This window comes from Ctenocephalides felis, unplaced genomic scaffold, assembly GCF_003426905.1.
Source record: "Ctenocephalides felis isolate EL2017-DRISC unplaced genomic scaffold, ASM342690v1 CF-g0.4_SCAFFOLD_03571, whole genome shotgun sequence".
NCBI lineage: Eukaryota > Metazoa > Arthropoda > Insecta > Siphonaptera > Pulicidae > Ctenocephalides > Ctenocephalides felis.
The window spans coordinates 25,438,164-25,462,383 of record NW_020539725.1 but is presented as its reverse complement, the minus strand read 5'-3'; the positions used below and the strand labels follow the sequence as shown (position 1 = coordinate 25,462,383).

Sequence of the window (24,220 nt, the reverse complement as noted above, 5' to 3'; positions counted from 1 at the left end):
TGTGCTACTATCAAAATATTTTTACTGGCTCTCTGACACATGATATAATTAACACATAGTATAATTTTTGCAATCAAAAACGATTTTGTCTATCGTTATTTTTTTGCTTTTGAACAGGAATCAGAACTTAAAAGCTCCATGCTATGATACTTCTCAACTACTTGGCCTTCTTTAGATATAATAAATATAATCATAATTATATGTATGTGTATATTTAAGTGTCCCATTTACCCATTACTAATGTGCAAATAAGTAAATAGTTTAAGTGAAATTTGATTTCAATCTTTCCATACTTCAAAAGTTTATTTACTCATTCATAACACATGAGCGCATGGGAAGTCCCTCAAGCTACGATTTTTTTAGCGGCGAGTTTGGAACTTTACTAGGTACTTGTTTTATTTTTGCCGGCTTGGTTTGCGGAGAGAAAGTTTTATTGCAAGAGACAAGTCCTATGTGATCGGAATATGTAATATAGCTCGAATTTTATTTAGTGTACGTTCAGGACGAGTATTTAATATGCATGTGTATGTATACATAAACATGAATATATATATATATATATATATATATATATATATATATATATATATATATATATTTATATATATAGGATATCCCAGATATTAACGTCAAGTTGAAACGTGATAAATAGAAATATTTCACGTTGTTTCTAAATTATGAGCTTTTAAGCGCAACCTATAGCTTTAGTGAAATTATGACCATTTTTCGGTTATTGTGGTTAATTTTTATTAATTTTGTTTATTTAAACTTTAGAACTTTTGAAAGTCAAGCCCGAAAATGGTTTCACATGTATGTGAATATGCGTGAATGCAAATGCTAAGCAAAATCCTTTGCGGATTTATTAATTTATATGTATATTTAAACATATTTTTTGCCTTATTTGATGTATTTTCAATTTTAGTAGCTATATGCGAAATGAAATTCACGAGCAATTTTGCCTCAGCGAGAAGGTTTTTGTGAAGTTCCGGAAGAAACTCCGGTATGCTGGTCTATTTGATTTTGTTCTATTCTATTTTTTTCAATTCATATTATTTATAAAAATTTAACTATGTATAAGTACGAATGTCGACAAGACAATGGTTATATTAATATTAATAAATATTACTTTGTTATCATTTTGCGTATTTTGTTAAAATCATAAAGAACGTGTATAGATTTCCATCACTGTGCAGAAGTATATATTGCTCAGCTATTTTGATACATCGCTTATTTATGCCGTGCTAAGCACTTTATAATGAGTCTTTCAACTATAGTATAAGGTTTGATATGCAAAATAATATTGCAAGACTAAGAGTTCATCTATATGTGTGTGTATGTGTGTGTGTAATAAACGATGTTTCCATTGCCCTTGTTGCTACTCTGCCCTGCCTTTTTTAGACAATAAGGTAAACAATAACCATTTTCACTAAAATCAAATACTAAATCAGAAATGAATTTTTATAATAGAAAATTACCAATTAAGAGACTATGATATAATGGTATATCCATTCATACTTGTTGTCTGTGACCCTATAATATGACATACAAAGATCTCATACTAAATTTTTCTGAATCGAATTTGAGTTTAGCTGATATCATGGATTGGGTGTATTGTCCAAAAACTGCAGGAAAAAATACGTAACTATGGTAAAGACTCTAACTGTGAAAAAGTGACTGATTGTTAAATCATATACAAAAAAGATGATTGTACTTTAAAGAAGTTGAAAATAATGCTTTAAAACTTCTAATACAACTACCAGTATAGAAATCGAGGAAGGAATGCGGCAATGATTCCTTTTGCCACCTATCTTATGATATTTAATCGATATGAAGAGTGAACAGATACTCGTTATCCTTCATGTTTGATTGTTGTTCAGAAGAGAAGAATCACCATCATAAAATACTCAGATGATCTGATACCACATTTATCGAAAGCTGAGATCAAATCATAGAGCATGATGTGGCAGAATCTGAGAATCTTCAAGTAGAAAATTATATTATTAATGAGAAAATTGAGAGAGATTGAGGAATTAAAAAAAACTAAGCTAGATTTAAGGCATTTGAGCTTTAAAGAAGGACGACAAAAACTTTCTAAAAAAAATTCAAATGTTATCTTGCACAAAACATTGAAATTAAAAAATAAATTGAAAAGTAAAGTATCGACAAACTAGCAACAAAAACTATTTGAAAAATTTCGAAATGTTATTTTGCAAAAAACAGGGAAATTGATTGAATTGAAAAATTAATGTTATAGAAGACAAATGAAGATAAAAGAAGAAGCTACGACGGGTTCGACGCTATCGAAAGAAAACTGATAGATCAATCTTTATATTATATTATCAAATGATCAGTTTTCATTATTACTTCTGATAGGGTAATAAATGGCAAGATGGTTTTATATTTATATATAATAAATCATTTAAATAATGTCAAGCAAACTTATTAAGATCGCCTAATATAAAAACGATGCCACAAAACTGATAATACTAAACATTCTAATCTTAAAATAGGGTTAAAATTTGAAAAATTCCATTTTGATCCATTTAGAGTACCCCAATCGCATCCAAATGTATGACCGACCCGTACTAACTTTGGAAGGCCGATCCACCCATGCTCATGGTTGAACCCTTGGAACCCCCCATGAGATGTTCCTCAAAATTTAACTCTTATCTTTGGGCCAATGCACGAAAATCAGAATTCATTTTAGGTGTATGGTTTCTTCAGCAAAGTATTTTATTTTGATTCCTAGAATCCGAAAATCATATGTGCCTAAGTAACCTTAAAATCGACCCACCCTAATATATATATATATATATATATATATATATATATAAGTCTGTATGTATGTATGTATGTATGCATGCATTTCTTATAGTACGTGCACTATATATTGTAATAAAGTACGTATATATAAACCCTGCCTTATGATATCCGTTTTATATATCATGCATTCGTATTCTTATCTGCTATATCTTTACATGGATTCGAAAAAAATTTTTCTAAAATAAAACTAAAAATACTATATTGCAAGTACGATTTCGAATTACAAACCCCATACATGGACTTTTGTAAGTGAATGTATTTTCTTAGTAAAATGTGAGTAAGTACAAATTTATGTTTCTGCACGTTGTACTTGCTTTACGTGCCTTCTCATGGCATTCCAATTGATATGACTTTAAAACTTGTTAGAATTTGTTTGCCACGAAAAGTTTTTGCAAGGAATAAAATTATATCTATATGTCAGCCTACGAATTTGGCTGCGTAGAAAATAAATTTATATGTTATACATAAATCAGTATGTATATAATGTATAATTTGCATACATGCTTTGTACCGTATATTCATTATCATGGAGCCACGAAATTATGTTGCAGTATTGTAATACTTCATGCTAATTAATTATATAATTATTTCGGCGTATAATTAAAACCTGTATAGCTAATTCAGAATTCGACACTACATGTACGGACTTATGCACATTAATTTGTGCACAAAATATATTTATGAATTAAGCGTGTAATTTGTACGGTCCAATAATTTTCCAATAAATATCTCATCAATGCAACAAATCAGTTATTTTGAATTAGTGATAGTATATGCGCATGTTATTAGAGAAAATTGGCATATCTAATTTGTTCATATATACATATACATATACATATTTAGGTAATTATGAAATATTAAATTCATATACATAAGTGTGTATACATATGTGTATAACTCTTATTAATAAGTATTATTTCTGAAAGATTATAATCCTTCAGTTGCTTTGTATGAAGGCTTAGTGAAAATCCGCAGTAAATGGTTTTGTATACAGTTTAGATGTTTCACCATTTTTATCAAGAGAACTTATGTCATTGCGAATATCAATTTTTTATTGCTATTTGGTTACATTTTGTTCATATTTTATCATTTAACTTGGAATTTTTTCAATAGTTTATTATTAAATCTTGCTATCTCTAGCATAGCATTGGCTATCTATAGAATTTTACTATTTCTTGCAAATCAATCTTATTTCGCTATACATAAATGTTTAAATATATTTATAAAAATGACATATTTAAACTATCAAACAATTAGAAGTATTGGCTGTCAATTAAATTTTGTTTGATTATGATCAGCTTTTTAAGATTTTACAATTCTATTTCAAGTCTTCAAAAATAAAAGAATATTTAAATGTTCATAATTAATGCATTTTTCATCTAAAACCTGCTTTCATCTTTCATGAAAATTAAATAATTAATTAAAACAATAAATATAATAAAAAAATAAATATAAGTAATAATTTAAAGTAATAAATAATCGCAAATCAGTTCAAGATGGAAAATAATTTCGGTTCTTTACAGTTGACTATAAAAAATGATTTTAGATTAAATAATAATCACAGAAAACCTGATCATCATAAATTAACTGAATTAAGAGTAGATAATACAAGATTTTCATCTCCTCGATTTTTCTAATTTTAATTAGAAAATACTAGTTTGCTCGCTCGTCATGTGTGCAATTTCACATTTTATGTCTTATTGAGTATAAAATGCTATATTCCAGATTATAAGAAATAGCCAATAAATTTTTAAATTGGATAATAAGAACTATATATACTTACATTCCATATATAAAGTATATGAAGGTTTCATATATTATATATTTATATTGTTCAAGACATATATTTTATTTCTATACAGTTAGAGGGCAAGTTATTGGTGCAAAGACCAAAATTCAGGAAAAAATTCCATATATTATGAATTACGGGATTAAAAAATATGATTGTGGTAAAACAAAATTTATATTAAAACTAGAAAACCCGACGAACTTCGTTTCGCCATAAGATATTTTCGTGAGAAATATGAAAAAATTTTTGGTTTGTTTTATATTTGAAAAGGAAAGAACTGATTTTATCACACAACCGTAATGAATTTATTTCGATTACAAAAATGAAGTGTTTTTAGTTGAACTTATCTAAGTAAATGAAAGTGAATCCGCAAATTCTCCGTTTCATTGAAGTGCTCTTTGGTAAACCACATTTTTTGTTTTTTGGTCTGACGTTAACACAAACAAAGCGGATGGTTTTCCAACTCGTGAACAGGCAACGTATAACTGCCCATGTGAAAAATAATAATTTTCTAAATAATCAATTTGAAATTGCGCAAACACTAAGCGATTGGCCTTGCGACTTGTTATTGCGAACGCAAGGCGAACTGGAAATTGCAATCGTTTGAAGTCATACGGAGGACCAGTCGGAATCATTGGTATGTCACCAAATCGACAGCAATTTTTGATCGAATGGTGAAATTCAGTGCGTGTACATCATTATTCTTTGCGGCAAGAATTGATCGTTGACTTAACCAAGCATAATTCTGATGATTCTCACTAATGTCATTACTCGAATTTTTAATTACGGTGCGTGAAGTTCCAGCAATTTTCATTAAGGCACGATGCCATAAACTACTAATTTTCTTAGCTATAAACCTTGCAGAGCCTGAGACCCATCCAACGAATACAAAATTGTCGAAATCGGTTTGTGCTTTCTGGAGTTATAAATCGTCAGGAAGGAAAACCCGAATTATATTTATATAAATATGTAGATTAGAGTTCAAATTAAAATTGCCGCCTTTAAATTAAAATGAAATTTTTTAACTAGTTAAATCTTTGAAGTTTCAATTTCTTAAGTTGCAATACTACAGCAATTGATCTTCAGTTCATTGATTTAACAAAAATTAGTATGAAGACACTTGCAATTGCCAACAGCATTAGCAACAATATTCTCGCATCTAGTTGTTTAGTATATTTTGAGATCAGAATCGATTTATCTAGATTTTTACTATATTATTTGAAATATACCATTATATATTTTTATTAGGTATTATCTAAGAAACTCTCTAAGAAATGTTTGAGAGGTAATTTTAACAATTTCATATGGGTGGTTGAATTTGAAACCAAGCTCGTTCATGGTATTTTTCTCTTTTATTGATCCAATGTGTTACAACAAATTATTTGCCTTAAGATCAATTGCTTACTGTATATATATCAACATAATGTAACCAATGTCATGGTATTTTTCTCTTTTATTGATCCAATGTGTTACAACAAATTATTTGCCTTAAGATCAATTGCTTACTGTATATATATCAACATAATGTAACCAATGTCATGGTATTTTTCTCTTTTATTGATCCAATGTGTTACAACAAATTATTTGCCTTAAGATCAATTGCTTACTGTATATATATCAACATAATGTAACCAATGTCATAAGGCAATATGACTCAGAAAAAAATTAATTATATGAATTCATATCATATTAATATTTCTAATGAGTGTTAAAAAACCCTCTTGTCAAATAACAGCATTAATGACATTAAGGGCACTATTTGTAAATTTAGTTTTCATTTATTCATTGGTTTCACTCTACGGTTCATTAACAAGATGTTATAAGATATTATGAAAAACCATCAATTTTGAAGAAAAAGATTTTCTAAAATACTTTCATTTCTATTCCATATATTGCACTAAAGATTATGCTAGTAGATCAGAATGTATTTATATTTAGGTATCAATCTTTCTTAATACTCTCCCAGTGCGAACAGATCAAGCATATTCAAATACAGGCACAGCGTGAACTACAAACATAAAGCTATCCAATTCTCTAGAAAGCTCTCGAAAAAGTTTGTATTGTTTCCTGGTATCCTTGGCAAAGTTTCAGCGACTGGCGGCGCTGGGAAAAAAGTTTCCTTAAATAAGAATTGTCGCAATGATGATTCAATTGCATATTGTGCGCGGTCACATCGCTTCTCTTCGAGATCAGTACGGGTTACTTAATTCTCTCTGGTGTACAATGTACGAGAAAGGCATCTACTCTATGTCGAACATTAGATTCAACTTCAGCTGTCGAGTGCGGACATTTCATGCACGTCAAAGCATTGAAATGTTAGCGTGAAAGATTACACAATGCACTCAACACACAGTAAATAAATTAATGAAAAGACTGAAATGATAAGCCAACTAGTTGTTCATGGCATTGTGCCTTAAGGCTGAAAATTCCCCGTACCGTAGTCTAAAATATTACAAAGCTTCAAATTTTTAGAAAATATTGAATTTTGTTCAAAGCAATCGCGCTGTATAGCTTTTTCAGAAGCCATATATCTAGCGCGTAAGCGCCGCGTTGCTAATCATTATAAATTTTGGTATGGAACCTATATTGTACTTATATTGTACTGTATTCTTAAAGTCCCTATCAAATATCTGCTAATTTAATGTGCATATGTCTAATTATTATTTTTGACCGCAAAATGCCGTTTTTTAACATTTTTTATTGGATCCCAAAACCACTGGACTTGCTTCCTAAAAATTGTATCAGTTATTTATTCTGTCAGCACAAATTGAATTTTTTGAACCGTTTAAATAGGACGCTTCGCTCTTTCAAAAACTGAATTATCATTTTTTGTACATTTTGCTCCACTTCTTTGATGAATCTACCTTTGCAAAAACTAAGCACTACGTCTCCCCATCAATAGAAATCGAATGTTTTTTTCATTATTCAAATCAGTTGATCCATGCTCTTGAAATCGCGAACAAAAATTTGTATCCGAACATACATATATGTACTGTACATACGCACAAATCCATTTTTTGTCTGGTATGCAAATATGTTCAGAAGACTCTAAAACGTAAATATGTTCAAAACTTTTATTTTCGACTTTATTGTGATTACTATAACTTACTCTACGGGAAGTATATTTTTGACTTCTTATTTTTACTTCAACCATATAATACACAATCATTTTAAAGAAAATTTGTTTGTATTTTGTAAGTAAATTTAATTCCTTAGTAAATTTAATTCCTTTTGCAATTTACAAAAAGGTTTGGGCGCTGTAATGATCGATTTTTATTCTGTTCAAAATTTTATAAAAGAGGCCGAACCATTCAATGCAACGATATTATTTTACACAAAAATACGTTATATATAAAGTTAGTAATTATTTTTTGCTAAAAATATATACAATTATTTATACATATTTATTCGTTTCCGTTTTTTAAGTTTAAACCCTCAGGTTTGGCTTTAGATTTGTGTTGAGCGATAAAATGTGCATAGAAAAACATATGTCGCATAACCAATAGAAAAAACTTTTTTATTTTGTGGACCTGTGTAATCTTAATAATAATATAAAAATAATTTAATAAAAACATCAGACCCTTAGCTCAGTTTACTGATAATATAAACAAGATAAAAATATATTACATTATGATTCCGTTATAAAGCATCTTGAATACCTACTTACAATTAGTGCTATATCAAGAGTTAGATTTCAGCAATAAAATTATCATAATTTATCATGAAAATTTATAATAATGATTCGGATATGAAACCTCTTGAAGAAAATAATTAAAATAGCCAAATATATGTAATACCGAAAGCCGAACAATTTCGAATTCAAAAACTTCTACTCTATTCCCCACATATGATATATCACATCGATAGAAGCTTTGTAAAATATATTCTTCACTTCCTAACATGTAATATGTGAAAAGTGACATTTGTATTCTAATTCATAAAGTTATTTTATGGAAGACTTGCGTGTAAGTTACATATAATTTTTTGAAATATAAATGATTTCAAAGTCCATGCCTTTGTCTGCCTGTATTATTATTATTATGTATTATTTTTCTTGAATTAAAAAGCTACTTTTAAATTAAAAAAAACTGCGTATGATTGTATGGATATATAAGTTTATTGTTTCTTGTATCCATTTAATGATATCAACTTAATTTGCTCTGAAGATTTTAATATTATTAATGTAATATTCAAGTCATAAATGGATACCCATAGGTGAGTTAACTTTATGAGAAAATTTATGTATTCACAAGTTCTTTTTAAAATATCTCTAACAGTGATTATACACACATCAGATGCACATATGACAAGAATTTTGTTTGATGAAAAATTGATACAATATATCTTGCACCGTGCATATATATTTGCATATATATCTTGCACCGTGTCGGCAAAAAGTGAAAAGAGGGGCCACTTTCGCATACCTTCAGTGATATCTCGGCAAAATGATGAGCTAAGGAGTTGAAAGTTGATACATCGGATTTTTTCGAAAAAAGCTATAAAATGGCATCAAAATAATTTAAATACCAGGATGAGGCCAATTCTGTATGGAAACACGATCAGACCCTTTGAGAAAACATATCTTTTTAAGAAATGAAGTAAAATTATTATTTATTTCATTTCTCGGTAAACTAACTATTTTTTTATTGTGTTTTTCACTTTACATAATTAATAAAATTAAATAAATATTTGTAATAATAGATGTGAAGTGAAAACATTAAAAATACATATTGTATGTTTCCTTGAATGTAGTGATGTAATAAAGCAAATGTCTTGTACTCTGTGGTGTTAACTCTGATTTACCAACTTTATAAAATATTAACAACGTCGAAGAAAGCTGTTCGAACATATTTATGTGTATATATTATAATGTTGTACTTATAAATAGACATATGACGTGTGTGTTTGTACAAATACCTACCCGTAAATATATTTCTTACTCCATATACAAAATACAACCCGGATTTATGCCACATGATTTTATTGTCGAAGATTCGTATTGTCACGAAACATATCCTAGTTTGATGTCTTGTGCTTATAAATAAAATCCTATACCTATTGCATTTTGTGCATGTGTGCGGGTACGGATGAGAAGGTTTACATCTCACAAAAGCCGCAAGAAAATTGGTTCAGTATAAAAATTGCTCTGGGGCATTGCGTATTTAGATAATAGGTACACGTATGTAGGAAGAGAAGACAATTTTCATTCTGTCTAAATCTGTGATTTTACTTGCCATATAATTTTGACGGAAAAGATTTATTGAAATAATACCGTATCAGGTGCAATGTGCATACGTATATATAGAATAGGGTATAGCGGGGCTTAAAAGTCCGCGGGCAAAAAGGCCTACCATCATCATCTCAAAAACAAGTTAAGTATAGATTTTTTTAACAATGGTATTTTAAAGTAGAGGGCAAAATATATGTAACTAGCCATCACATTGATTGCCACGATGCCGCTACCAAGAGATAAACGGCAATGTATGAATATTGCTTACAAAAGCATTTCTTCTCTTTGGTGTTATTTTGGATTTGACTACCTGAATATTTATACTGTCAAGGTGTGAATAATAAGAAATTGGTGAATAAAAAACTAAATTAAGTTAAAAAAAAGAAATTTTACAAGCCTAAAATTAAATTGATGGTTATTCCAACTTTGATGATGATTATTTCTGATACTCTGACTAATAATAAAGTCTTTGACTAAATACCAGACCACAATTACATGAGGTGCGATTTTTGTAAAAAAATTGTTCAACGCAATTATATTGCGTTGGTTAAATATAGCTATTATTTCATAAAGATTCTGACAAAATGAAAAATGAAATATAATAGATCTTTCTTCCCCTGGCTGTCCTTTTTTAACTCGCCTATGGATAAAAAGGTATAGAAGATAAATTTTAGAAAATTTGCAAAAAACATATTTAAATAATTAGATAATAAATGAAAATTTTACTGAACATAGCTTGATAGTTGTTTGTTTGATATGTGTTTTGTATTGTAGTGTGGTGGATTTGGTTTTCATAATTGCCTAAAGTCAAATTAGGCCTTTGTTCCCCGTCCTACCCTATATATATTTATATATATATATATATATATATATATATATATATATATATATATATAATAGTAAACATTATTTCTGTACCCATTATAATACTGGTTGTTTGAAATTGACACAGTCCAAAACTCAAACAATTTGTGAAACAAATTCATTACATCTGCAGCATCACTATAAGATAAAGCTAAACTTGAAATAAATCTACATTATTATTATTATTTTAAGGATTCGGTAACTTAAATTTAAACCTTTCGCCGACGTTTTCTCGAAAATAACTGCAGCAATTAAAAAATTTAATCATTCCGTTTAACCCTATAAAAACTTGCACTGGTTTGTTTTACGCGATTATCAGTCGAACCGTTTCTTTATTATTAGCAAATAATTGCAAAGTTTTTCGTCCACGATTTCAATAAAATTCCTGAATCAATTTTGCTGTTTGTGAAGAGCGTAAATATTTGTTGAAAATTCCATTTAGGCGATTTTAAAGAAACTTTGTGCGATGATAAAGTTTTGTGGTCTCAAAATGTTATTTAATTACAAAAAATCATTAGTGTTTGAAAAAATAGTCAAAATTATATATTCGCACATGTTCAATATTTCAAAATTTATTCTCCCAGATCGATTTTTGCACCTACCTACAGTTTATTCATCCATCTTATATAATACATACTCGTATATGATGGAGATATCATACATGAATGAAAAAGTAGAGATCTATACCAACGTAAATAGTAGATTTGAAATGTGAATTAATATTTATTTAAATCACATTTTTATTGAGCCCATAGTGAATACTAATAAAATTACTATCAGAGGTTTCCTATATTGCAGAGACATCTTGTTCCTCTTGCCTTGGGTAAATTAGTTTGAAATTGCAGACACATTTGAATAGAAAAACAATTAAATTTTATTTAATCATATCTAAAACAACGATCATTATATATTTACACATAGCATTTATTTAGTTATATTTATTATATTTTGATTTACACATAATTTTTTGAAATTAAATATTTAATGTTTTTAATACTTTTAATGACAAAAAATGCGGATTAGTAGATTTTACATTAATGTTAACTAACTACAAAAAAAACGTTAACTTGTCATTTACCACAACCAATCACGCAGATTAATCCATCTAAATGGGCTAACCAGCCTAACTATTATATGCAATATTAGGAATTCCGCGGTTTCATATCAAAATTTCACAAAGTTTAATAACGAAAATGCTGAATACCAAATTTGTGTGAGTGGTGGGTGATAAAGGGTACGCCCCATGTTATAATTTCATAGAATCAGGTGGATATGCTCTATAAAGTTTCAAATTTAAAATTAATTCAGAATACTCATAAAGGCACTATTTCTAATAATTGGATTTATATTTATATGTGTTTGCGCAAATAAACTATATAACTTAAAAACAAACTTTTTTTCTCCAAATAGTGCGTTATAATTGGCTGTCGCGTACTGCTCCAATATATGGAATATTCCAATTTTTATTTTAGCCATATAATATTGTTGTAACTTTAGCACTGGATTATAAGTTGACTGAATCATATACATTTTATCGATGCACGAGGAAAAATGACGGAAAAACAAAAATAATAAATATTTTCCCGACATCCGTGATGTAATAAATACAGAGAAAATCGCGTGATATCTTATCATCAATATTCTGTCTGTACAAATTTATAGTATACTACTCAAATATATATATATATATATATATATATATATATACTTGAATCTGTGTAAAATATATTTGAAATTTAACTAAGATGGCATACTATACTAACAAATTAAAATATTAATTCGTTTCGAAATTTAGGGAAATGCTTCACGTTATACACTTGTAATATGAAGTAGAATATATATACGTATATATATATATATATATACCATATATATATATATATATATATATATATATATATATATATATGCATTTGTATATGTACGTCTGGTTATAGTTTTGTCATATGCAAACTGAAATTCAATAAATATTCAATCATATCGAAAATCTTTTGAAGTGACTTGCAAAATCGTGTTTTAAAAGAAAATGGCATTTTCTTCGAGTACATACGTGAAATATTTTATACACATCAAAAGCCTGAATATATAAACCTTATTGTACTACGTGTGAGTTTTGAATTCTACTTCAAAATGACTTATGTAATTTGATCATCTTAAACTATAATTAGACTTAGAAAAATAATGTGAAACAATATGTACTGTGAATTGTAGCTCTTAATATTTACTGCAAATCTTATCAATAAATAATTTGAATATATGGAGACTTTTCGATTTCTTTAAAGTTTCCATTTGATAAATTTATTACTTGAAGGTACCAAATGCAAAATTTAAATGAAGTTATTGTTTTTACAAATATATACGCAAATTGAATTTTTCAACTTTTTGATTGTTCAAATCTTGATGTTTATATTGAGAAAAACCAAGAATAATATATTAAAGAAATATTGAAAACTACCAAGATTTAAACAATTAATAGAAAAACATTGAAGTTTTAAATATCATTTGCATATGATACAGATTTGCGAAGAATCTAAACTATTAAATATGAAAAATTTAAAAAGCCATGCATGAATAATCTCGACGATTTCGGTCATATTAGGTATGAAATATTGAAAATCATCAAGATTAGTAATATGCTACTCAAAATATCTAATATTTATGAATTTGAATTTTGAAGTAATGAATCTCATGTACTGAGCAAATTTTTGTGCAGAATAAATTAGTTGGAAGCATTTTGTTTGAACAGAATTCTGAAGTCAATTGAAAAATAATCATACTTATATAAAATTGTAAAATACATTGAGTTGTGCAGGCTATTGAAATATTGATGAAGCACTGGATAATGTAAAGTATCTTTTGGGTATCTCAATGCCTAAACTAGCAAAGACCGAAAAGGCAAAATGGTTGTGAACCTGTTGAATTATTATAGTTATTTTGTACCAATTAGTAACGGTTAATAATGAAAAATACTACATACTATTAAAGTCACGTGCTGTCGCCAGTTGAATATTAAGGGATTTGGTATATTCTGTATTAGTACAATTGTAGTAATTTAAATAGAAGTGAGACATTTCGAGTTTATCGATTCTTTGACAGTTCTTTTTTTTGGAAACTCGTAATTGGTAGAAAATACTGTAGCTAAACGCTAATCACATTTAGACACAGACAAGATACAAGATTTCATAATATCCAAATAAAATGCTCTACATATTTATTCAAAAACATGCTTGGAATTTATCCATATACATTTTTTAAAATATATTTTATTTATAATTTTAATAATAATAGTGCCCTTATATTTGCCAATTGCAATCAGAAAGAAGTAAAAACTCTTATTTTACAGAAATTATACCTACATGTGTTTGCACATATTTGTTATTATATTGGTATCAATCAGAAGAAATTTGCAACTATCAATATAATATAGTACTGCGTCGTCCAATTTTCTCATAATAAACATGCTTTATAAACCTATATAAGGCATTGAATATTTAATCAGTTGAAGGAATTTTAAACTGAACATGGGTTTGCACTAAAGACAAAACGTCAAATTGCTGATAGCTTTTACGAGATTTAACACTCGAGGCAAATCATTTAAAAATATAATGCGCCGTAGCATTCCATTTCTAACGGAAAACTTATCTAAAGAATCTTCGCGCGAAGTAGAACCGGGTCATGTAATTCATCAATCTTGAAAGTTTTAGAAATACTTGACGATTTTATCTTTAAATATAATGAAATGGGTAGAGTTATAAAGACTATGGTTTTGCTATAATTTATTCAATGCCTAGTTAAAGTTGTGTAATTTTGGCCTAAGTTTTAAACTTTTGCAAGTTACATAAACTTTTTGATGTATATAAGCAATCGACATAACCAATATCTTATTATTGAGTTCTAACGACATTCAAAATTGTGACTAGAAAATTATTTAATTATAGCTTTATTGTAAAAATAATTTAACAATTAGTTACGATCACTTGATAGTCAAAAATTTGTTTTGTAAACAGAATTTATTATATATAAATTAATTGATAAAAGGTAAAAAAGGTCATGAAATGACAGAAATCATAAAATTTCAAGTATCTCGCAGAAAAATTACTAGAGATCTTGTTCATTTTTTTAATTTTTTCAATATTTAACTTTAGATTCGTGTTCAGGGGTAAAAACTACACTGGAAAACATATGCCGCACATTCAATTAATTATTATTAATAATTATATTATTATTACCAATAGATATTAATGTTCTGCTTTCTTTCTGTGAGTTACATAAGTAAAATTAGAATTGGTATCGATGATATATTTAGACAAAAAGCTTACCTTTTTAACGACCATCTTTTCTCAGATCATTGCAAATTTTTGTATGATATATATAGGAAATATTTTATTTTTAATTTTTTTAGGTTTAATTATATTTTTAAATTAAAAAAAAAAATGAACGCAAAATAAATCCATAGATTCCAGTTACACGTATTAATATAAATTGGTACAGTTTTTTATAAAATTTAGTATTAGTAACATACTTCAAAGAAAAAACTTGTAAATTTCTTTTAATTTTATGTTATGTTATGATAGATAATTAATTTTATATTATGATAATTATGATCAAATGGATAATTTATTGAAAATGTTGAAAATTTCATTATGTCTTTGGTATAATAGTAATGCATTCAATAAATTTTTATTTTGAAGATAGGAGTAGTAAGCAAAGCATTGAAATTACAATATTTTAGAAAAAGAGAACAGATTCTAACGAGCTCGAATAATACAAATTACTAATGCATTCCTCTTTTCTGTATTACTGAATATAAAAAAAAAATCAATTACTTTCAGGCCATTAGTTGATGGCATTACAAATGTAAATCACATTTGTGCAGCATTTGCTATCTAAATACTGTGAATTTATTAAAACTATTCAATTTTATAAAGCAATCTATTAATATTAGGATTCACAGTATTCTATGAATATCGTTCGGAAAGATAATCCTGAAAAACTTCAATAGAATAGTATGACTACGACACGATTATTCCGTTTTCAATTACTTATTCTCTGCCAGTTTTTTTCTCATAAAATTCTTTACAAATTCATTATTTGATTATAAATAGAGCATTGTGATTTTTCAGTAAAACACTATGAGATCTATTGAAAAAAGAAAATTACTTTTGTACTTGAAAGGAGCACGCGCTCTCTCCATCTTTGCTTGTCAATAGGCATTAACGAAAGTCAATAAAGGGTATTGAAGAAAATTGTTTTCCGTAGGACACATACATACACACATACACATACACACAAATATATATATATATATATATATATACATCAAACGCGTCTTACGTTTTCTAAAATGAACAATATATCTTTTTCATCAAATATATTTCTCTTCCGTGTCGAAATGTAATTTTACATCTTATATTGATAATAATAATTATTATGTGATTTTTATTTACATGCACCATAATTGTACATGGCAATAACTCATTATGGTTAATTAAGCAGTTTAATATCTAATTTGCGCTGTCCTATAGAAACCATTCGAACAGATAAATCTCGCAATTAACATATTTTATTACATATCTTATTATATAAAATATGTAATGTAATATGTCACATTACATTCACAATTATAATTATGATTAATTTAATAAATATTATAATATACAATTTGATCTCATAATAGACGGCAATGTTATGGCAAGGCTGTGTTATTCTGCGTTTTTCATATAAAATGGTACCTAAAACTGTCAAAGAGCTATTTGCTTCAGATCAGACGTTTGACACATAAAATCTAACTTCTCGCATGTATTATTATGACGCATCAGGAAGATGCACTTTTGATAAGATTCTTTTGTTAGTACTATTTTATATGAATAACGCAGCGCAAGGTAGCCTTGGTTTATTTTACGGAGTAAAATAAACAAATAAATCTTAGTATGCAAATTTTAAACAACTATCAGTATATTTAGTATATATTATATTTTATCAATGTGTGTTGTCAGAAATGTTTTGGATCCAGTTTTATAAGTAAAAGATTTATTAGATCGATTTCGAAAAATATATATTATGTATCGTGCAATAGAAAATAGAATAGAATATTTATATATTGAAGTCAATTAGATTATTAGATAAAATTGAATTCATAAAAAATCGTCAGAAAATAGTAATAATTTATATCAAAATGTAGAATTTTTCAACAGAAGATACGAAATCGGCAAAACAGTTCTACTATTACAGAGAGTTTTACATTGATATTTTTTATTTAACTCGGTAGTGCTAATTTTACTCGTCCTTCTTTCTTTCCTCTAAATTGCAAACTCTTTATAATAAACTCTTTTTTATAATTAGTGGTGGTATTTTCATTTCGATTTTTACTAAAAATCTTGATAATTATATGGAAAAGGATTGACAGAACACGTTTTTTGGTATATTATTTCTTACAAATACAAATAGATATTGTGAAATATTTGAAAAATGAATTTACGAAAGGAATGTTTCGCCAAAGCAAATTCTGAGTTTCCCTAACAAGCGGTAATTAATTGTAGTTGATTATAAAGATTAAATTAATATGTTGTACGATTTTACAATCTTTTCTATAAAAAGAACTTACAAAGTTCATTTTAGGTTCATTCATTTAGGTAACAAATGCAGTTTGTTCTAGATGTTTGGAAAGTTTATATATAAATATAATTAATATAATATAATATAATTAAATTAAATATATATAATATTTCAGTACTTTTTGAGAAATATAATAAAACTTGATGGCAGCAGTTGTTTGTAGAATATAAATGATTATAAAACAATTACTGCATTTTTTAATGTATAATGAGTTACTTTACTTTGTTTTTGTAATCAAGTGATGTATGAAGTAATATCTCAAATTATAACAACATTACTAATTTTATATAAAAACAAACGTTCAAAAATGATAAATTTACAGCATATTCACAAATTTAGTAAAAAAGTGGTAAAAATGATGAATACGTGAATGTTCATAATTACGAATAATTTTACTTATTTAATGAGGAATTTTGGTAAAAAAATCGAAATATAGATTTATAAGGGGCAATTTCATTTTTTTTTAATTTCTTTATAAATCTATCATTCTCAGTTTTATTTTTGTAAGTAAAAATATGACTATCGTATGCTCTAAGAGTTTATAAATTAGCGTTCGTGCATGAAACTGTTAATATTATTAACAGTTAATATTAATAACTAATAAAAAATCGTAGCAGCTATATAATATATACAAACTGTTTCTAGTATATTTTATATTCGACGTTTCGAACTTTAGAGCAATATCGCATCATAGCCATCGTAACTAACACTTCTTTATTTATTTAAACAAATAATCCTTCAACCCAGATACAAAAATTATAAATTAAAATTATTTATTTTATTTTTATATATAATCAGGCAGGTTTACACATGTCTTAATATTATATTTATTTCAATTTTAATATTTCTATTCATATAATCTATGCATTTATTTTAGAAAACAAGATTTGTTGTTTAACTTCTAAGAATATGATCTTTACAGATGTCCTGAAGATGAAACGAACATAGTTCTGAAACGTCGACAATAAATTATATTTTTCAGAAGACAGTTCTTTATTTTTATTTTGGATTTCTAGTTATATATATATATATATATATAACTAGATATATATATATATATATATATATATATATATATATTATGCGCCTGAATGCATGCGAATAAAGAGCGCATTTATGCAATAAATAAGAAAAGTACTCACCGATTGCTCGAACAGGAAATGCGATAAGCCATAATAAAACTAATGGGAATGTAAATCTTTCTGGAATTTAAACGAAATATATAAATTAAATATATTTTACATTACAATAATAATGCATGTGGTTTAAAAACTTACCTTTAATGATCATTAAGTCCTTTATTTTCATCGTGTTTTGTAGAATACGCGATTAATTACAAATTAATTCACATCAAATAAATTAGATTAAAGTGCTATTCTGACAATTGTTACCGCGTGACTGAAGGAATTTTGTTTATACCGCATCCTTTTATCAGTTTCGGACTCATGCGCATTGTAAAATTATTAGTGACACGTGGATACTAAAGCTAAATACTATATTTATCAAAGAATTTATTGTTTATTTATTCTACATTTTATGACAATATATATTAGAATCACTGTGCATGTTCGTTACAATAATAAACACATGTGATAAGTCAATTTCCTGTGCTTTTATTTCACTTTTGACATTTGCTTCAATGTCAAGCTCGTTTCAGTGCCATCTATTACTGAATGCTGCTAATGTTTTCATCAGCTTGCAAAATCTCATCACTTCAATTTTAATTCATACAATTGATTTAAAGATGCAATTAAACTGATTTTATTCATGGAATTAGAAACAGTTAACTTTTTTATTTCATAGAGTTTTGAATCAATGGGTTCCTATGTAGGAAAGTTTTTAATAATGTTGGAATATTCTGTTATTACGTATATTGTTTTGTAGAGATTGTGTTGAAATAATATGAATAATAAGAACATGATGAAATCCTAGAGATAGTCGCAAAATAAATTGTAACAACATTTTTAGAAAAGTAAAACTACTGACTTCTCATTCGACTGTAAAATTTTTTGCACAAAAATGGTTTTTGATGCCGATTAATATATACACCAATTGATCTATTAATATCAATTTGACTGTATTTTTTAATAATATTGAAAGTTTTTTCATGCTTCATGCTTATATAAATAAATAATAAAAATAACTGCTTCTAAGCCACTTGAGCTTTCCATTCCCTGCATTTTACATGCATTTTTTCTTTAAGTTAATTTTACAATTTTTATCCTTTAAACTATATGGATTCATTATCTAGAATCGTTTTTTTGTATTTCCATGTTATGATATTTAATATCTTCTCGTTTTGTTTGATATAGGGAAGGGCGGGGCACGAAGATCCAATTTGACTTTAAGTAATTATACTGTCTAAAGCAAATACTACATCATAACACATAACACCTTTCAAGCGATCGAACTATGTTCAGTAAAATTTTCAGTTCCTAATTACATAAATTCGTTTATTTGATAATTTCCCCAAAATTAGCCATCTAGATTAGCCCCATAGGCGGCGTAAAATGGGATAGCCAGAGGGCAAACAAATCGAATGTTTCATTTTTTTAAATTTTATATAGATTTTACAATGCAAAATATAAATTTCATGGGCACATTTTTACAATGATAAGACTATATATAACCTATATATCTGGTATTTTGTCATGAATATCATCGGCAGAGTTGGAGAAAAACATTTATTTATTTAATTTAATTAATTTACTGTTTTTTATTGTTTACGCCTTTGCCAGAGTAAAGGTTCAGTTGGTCCTTTATACCCCAACAGAACCTCTTATGAAACTATTCAATAACGCATAAGTACTTAAAAATTATCAGTTCTCTTAAACTGAACAACAGCACTCATATTCCAAGAAAACAACAACGAAAGAAAATACTTTTGTTATGAATTTTCAAACATTGCCTTTTATCCTACAAAAATAGCATTGTAAGAATCAAGGTTTGCTCTCTACTTTTACAGATGATTGTTTCAAAAATCCTAACTTGATGATGGACTTTTTTTACCCGCGGAGCTTTAAGCTTCGCTCTACCCTAAGCGATTATATACTAAAGAATTGTTTATTTGATTTTTAAATACTTATATGAAATTAACTGTAAACATACATCATGAAACATACATTATTATTTGCAAATAAATTTTATTATAACTGTTAGTTACTAGTAATTAGATTATGCTTTCATGTTAACCCTGTTAACCTTATCCACTTGGATGCTTGGATGAAAATTTATGTGAATTTTGGAATTAGCGAGTGGAAAGGGTTACTATTGCTGTCTTATTTATGACTGGGATATTATTTACATGATAATATAAATAAAATGAGTGAGAAATGATAAATATAATCAACTGACAATTTCTCATCGTTAGTTGATTATATTATATCAATTGGCGCGGATCTCCTCTATCTCAATATCCAAAATCCCTAAGAGAAGGCGCACATATTTTAATTTTCAGCAGCCAAAACCCCATAAATAAATTGTATATGTCAATGCAATGCGTCAAACTGTGATAAATATTTACATTTTATCAATTAGAATTAATATTTACTCAATTTTATCGTAGATTACCAACATGGATATGTTACTTATGAATTGTTTACTTATATTAAATGTCTGATTGAATCATTAGATTTAATAGAGCTGGCATATGCTTTTAAATATTATTACGTCGACAATTTTTACAAAATGGTAATAAGGAATATATTATTATTTTTCACCTATATATTTTTTAATTCTTGTGCTAAATGCGATAGTGAAATAATTTATGCAGTGAACGCCGGTGGTGAAACTCATGTAGATAAAAATGGAATACGTTATGAAAAAGATCCTCTTATGAATAAAATTGGTACAGCCAGTGATTATGGTAAACAACTTTTAATGATTGGACGAGTTCCCCAAAATGACGAAATTCTGTACCAAACAGAAAGGTATCATCATGATACATTCGGATACGATATCCCTATTATTCAAGACGGGGAATATGTGTTAGTTTTAAAATTCTGTGAAGTTTATTTTAATGCACCTAACATGAAGGTTTTTGATGTCGTTCTAAATAATGCTCACACTATTGTTTCTGAGCTGGACATATTCGATAAAGTTGGTCGAGGTGTTGCTCATGATGAATATATTCCATTCAGTGTATCGAGAGGAAAATTGTACTATAATGAAGAAGAATCCTATATAAGAGGAGGTCGTTTGAAACTAGAATTTATAAAAGGATACAGAGATAATCCAAAAATTAATGCATTTTATTTAATAAAAGGCACATTGGATGATGTTGATAAATTGCCACCTGTAAATTCAGATGGCGATGTGAAAGATGTAAGTATATAGTAAAGCAATCATTCATTTACTCATTAAATAATTATATAATATATATCTCCCTGTATGATCTCCTTTTTAGGTTGATGATTCAGAGCAAACTGATGATGAAGATTTTGATTCTGAGGAATTTGTAAGTGAACCTTTACGTAAAACATCGGGTCCAAAACAACCAGACCCTTATGCAAGTGATGAAACATCAGTATTACTTCCAGTAGTTATAGCCATAGGCGCTTTCATACCTGTACTACTTTTACTTTGTAAAATGTAAATAATAGGACTCACTGAGACTTAAATGATCCATTGGTATTCATACAAGTTAATGATATCTGTGAGGTATTTAACGAGCAAAATTATTTTGATTCTTAAGAAGTATGATGTTTATAGCCTTCTTAAGAAGTTATGATACTGTTATAGCCTTCACACTTTGAGAAAGATAATAGAAATTGTTCTCACATAAATATTACTCATTAGCAGTTTAACTTAAAAATGAAATTCTTATTCAAATTTGAATAAAAAAAAGTTGCATCAAAGTATCACAGTATACAACAATATTAGAATCGATATCATAAATTGTGCCAACATTCTGTGTTGCCACTGATATCATTATTCATTTGAAATATCAATGGAATTATCAACTGAATAGAGAAGTATTTGGCTGAGCTTAATATAATACTAATAGCGAGATCTGAAATTAACAAAGTTGAAAACTAAATAGTATTATTTTATTAGTACAACAGAAAGTATTCTCGATCTTTACTTATGAATAATTAATAGAGACAAATATAAATAGTAGCTTTAAATCAAAATCTTTATGTGAAATATTTGCTTTCCAAGAATAGAATATGTGAAGACAATTTATTTAGATTCAACAATGTCGATAAAAGATATATAGCAAATGTTTATAGTCAAAAGGTACTAATTTTATAGAGGCTGATAACTGTAAGTTCGTAATATTGTATCTTATTACTTATTGGTCTGAATTTTGTGAAAATTATGTCTAGTCAATAAGATTACTTTAGTAATGTGAATTCTTAATAATATATTATTAATATATGTACAAAAACTAAATTTATATATTTAAAATGACATGGACTTAGTTTTACTAGAAGTTTTTATGTTGTATGTTTTTTATGAAATTGGGATTTGTTTGTGTAACAGGGTTAATAAATATTAGTTTGAAAATTACCTGATTTTTTCCTGAATCATTGATTTAATTTTATATTTTATATACTTACTGTTATATAGGTATATTAAGCATTTATAAAAGCATAAATTTGAATAAAAAATGTCATTGATTATATGGCAATATATAGTAATAGTGAGTAAAAATCGAACATTTGATAAAATTGTAAATAAAGTGTACGTTAATGTTTGCATATCGATAGAGAACATCATCCTTACGAACATCTTAAATCAAACTATAAAAAATGTTCAACTTCATTAATAATGGGCAGTATTTTCTGGACATATACCGAGTATTAAACAAGTGATTGTACAGCTGAATAAGCAAGTACTTACAAAGGCACATTATTATTTTATACAATATTATTTATATTATACAACATATACATATCGGAAAGTTCATACAACTTGTCTTAAATCAAAAAGCTGTTCACATCTATAGTTTTGTTATTACTTATTATATATTATATGCCGGTGATTATTATTTTATTATAAAAACAACATTTTATTATAAAAATGATTTATTTCAATTAGTACAAAATGTATCAAGTTTTGATGAATATTGATATATGAATTAAAATATAAATAAACCTATCGAATTATGAGCTAATATCAATTTAATCGTCTCTATCTTCTTTATCCTTAAACATATTGGCGATATTCACTAACCTTCTTAGAGTTAATCTGAAAGGTAAAGGTTTTTATTACGTATATGGCATGTAAGCATTATTAAATAAGCATATCTTGAATGCTTACAATCCAGGGCTGACCCTTCTTCTATTATGATTACCATTGTTCTGTACATTTCTGATTTTAGGAGCTATTTTTCCCCTGATCGGCCTGGATGGTGCCAGGGTTTCGTCTTTGCCCATAATTTCGACTGAGTACTTTCTTGATGATGAATTAAGCTTTCCATTTGCAATTACTGGTCCACCTACTACCTCTTTTATCGTGGTTGTCATAGATTCTTGCTCGGCGGTAGGTTTGTTTTCTAAAATCACCAGAATAAGTAATTGACAATAATTGAAAAATATTGAGCTTCATTATACTTTGTAAATGCTTTTTTTTTGAGAGTCAAATAAAATTTAATTAAAATACCAATTTTAAATTTCAAATGGTTTTGGTGAATATACAATTTCAGAGAACCTTTCATTGCAGCAACAAATATATTTAAAATACTTTAACTTATGCATTCAATCAACAAATGATTTAAATACTTAAGTTAATTAACAATATAATATTTTTATTTTTTTTCGATCAGCTTTTTCTTATTTAATAGTTCGATTTAATATTACATTTACATTTTATTAGAAATGTGCATAATGAGCGATATAAAAATTCGACTCAAATTTTTAATATTAATCTACTTAGATTAAATCCCATATGTTTTT

General features: G+C 27.3%; 2 protein-coding genes across 2 annotated transcripts in view; one reads left to right on the top strand and one right to left on the bottom strand.

Moving 5' to 3' along the window:
* Positions 1-18,910, bottom strand: part of LOC113385843 (beta-1,3-glucosyltransferase-like) — a 97,706-nt gene extending 78,796 nt beyond the window's left edge. The window contains exons 1-2 of the mRNA XM_026623672.1: positions 18,599-18,910; positions 18,464-18,523 (exon numbers count right to left, since the gene is read on the bottom strand). Of these exons, the coding sequence (XP_026479457.1) occupies positions 18,464-18,523; positions 18,599-18,629 (91 nt within the window). The 5' untranslated portion in view covers positions 18,630-18,910. The remainder of the gene's footprint in view (positions 1-18,463; positions 18,524-18,598) is intronic.
* A 2,098-nt stretch (positions 18,911-21,008) lies between these two features.
* Positions 21,009-22,371, top strand: LOC113385312 (malectin-A-like). The gene is made up of 2 exons (XM_026623152.1): positions 21,009-21,644; positions 21,727-22,371. Exons 1-2 carry the CDS (start codon positions 21,009-21,011, stop codon positions 21,913-21,915), a joined length of 825 nt encoding a protein of 274 aa, XP_026478937.1. The 3' UTR covers positions 21,916-22,371.
* The last annotated feature ends 1,849 nt before the right edge of the window (positions 22,372-24,220 follow it).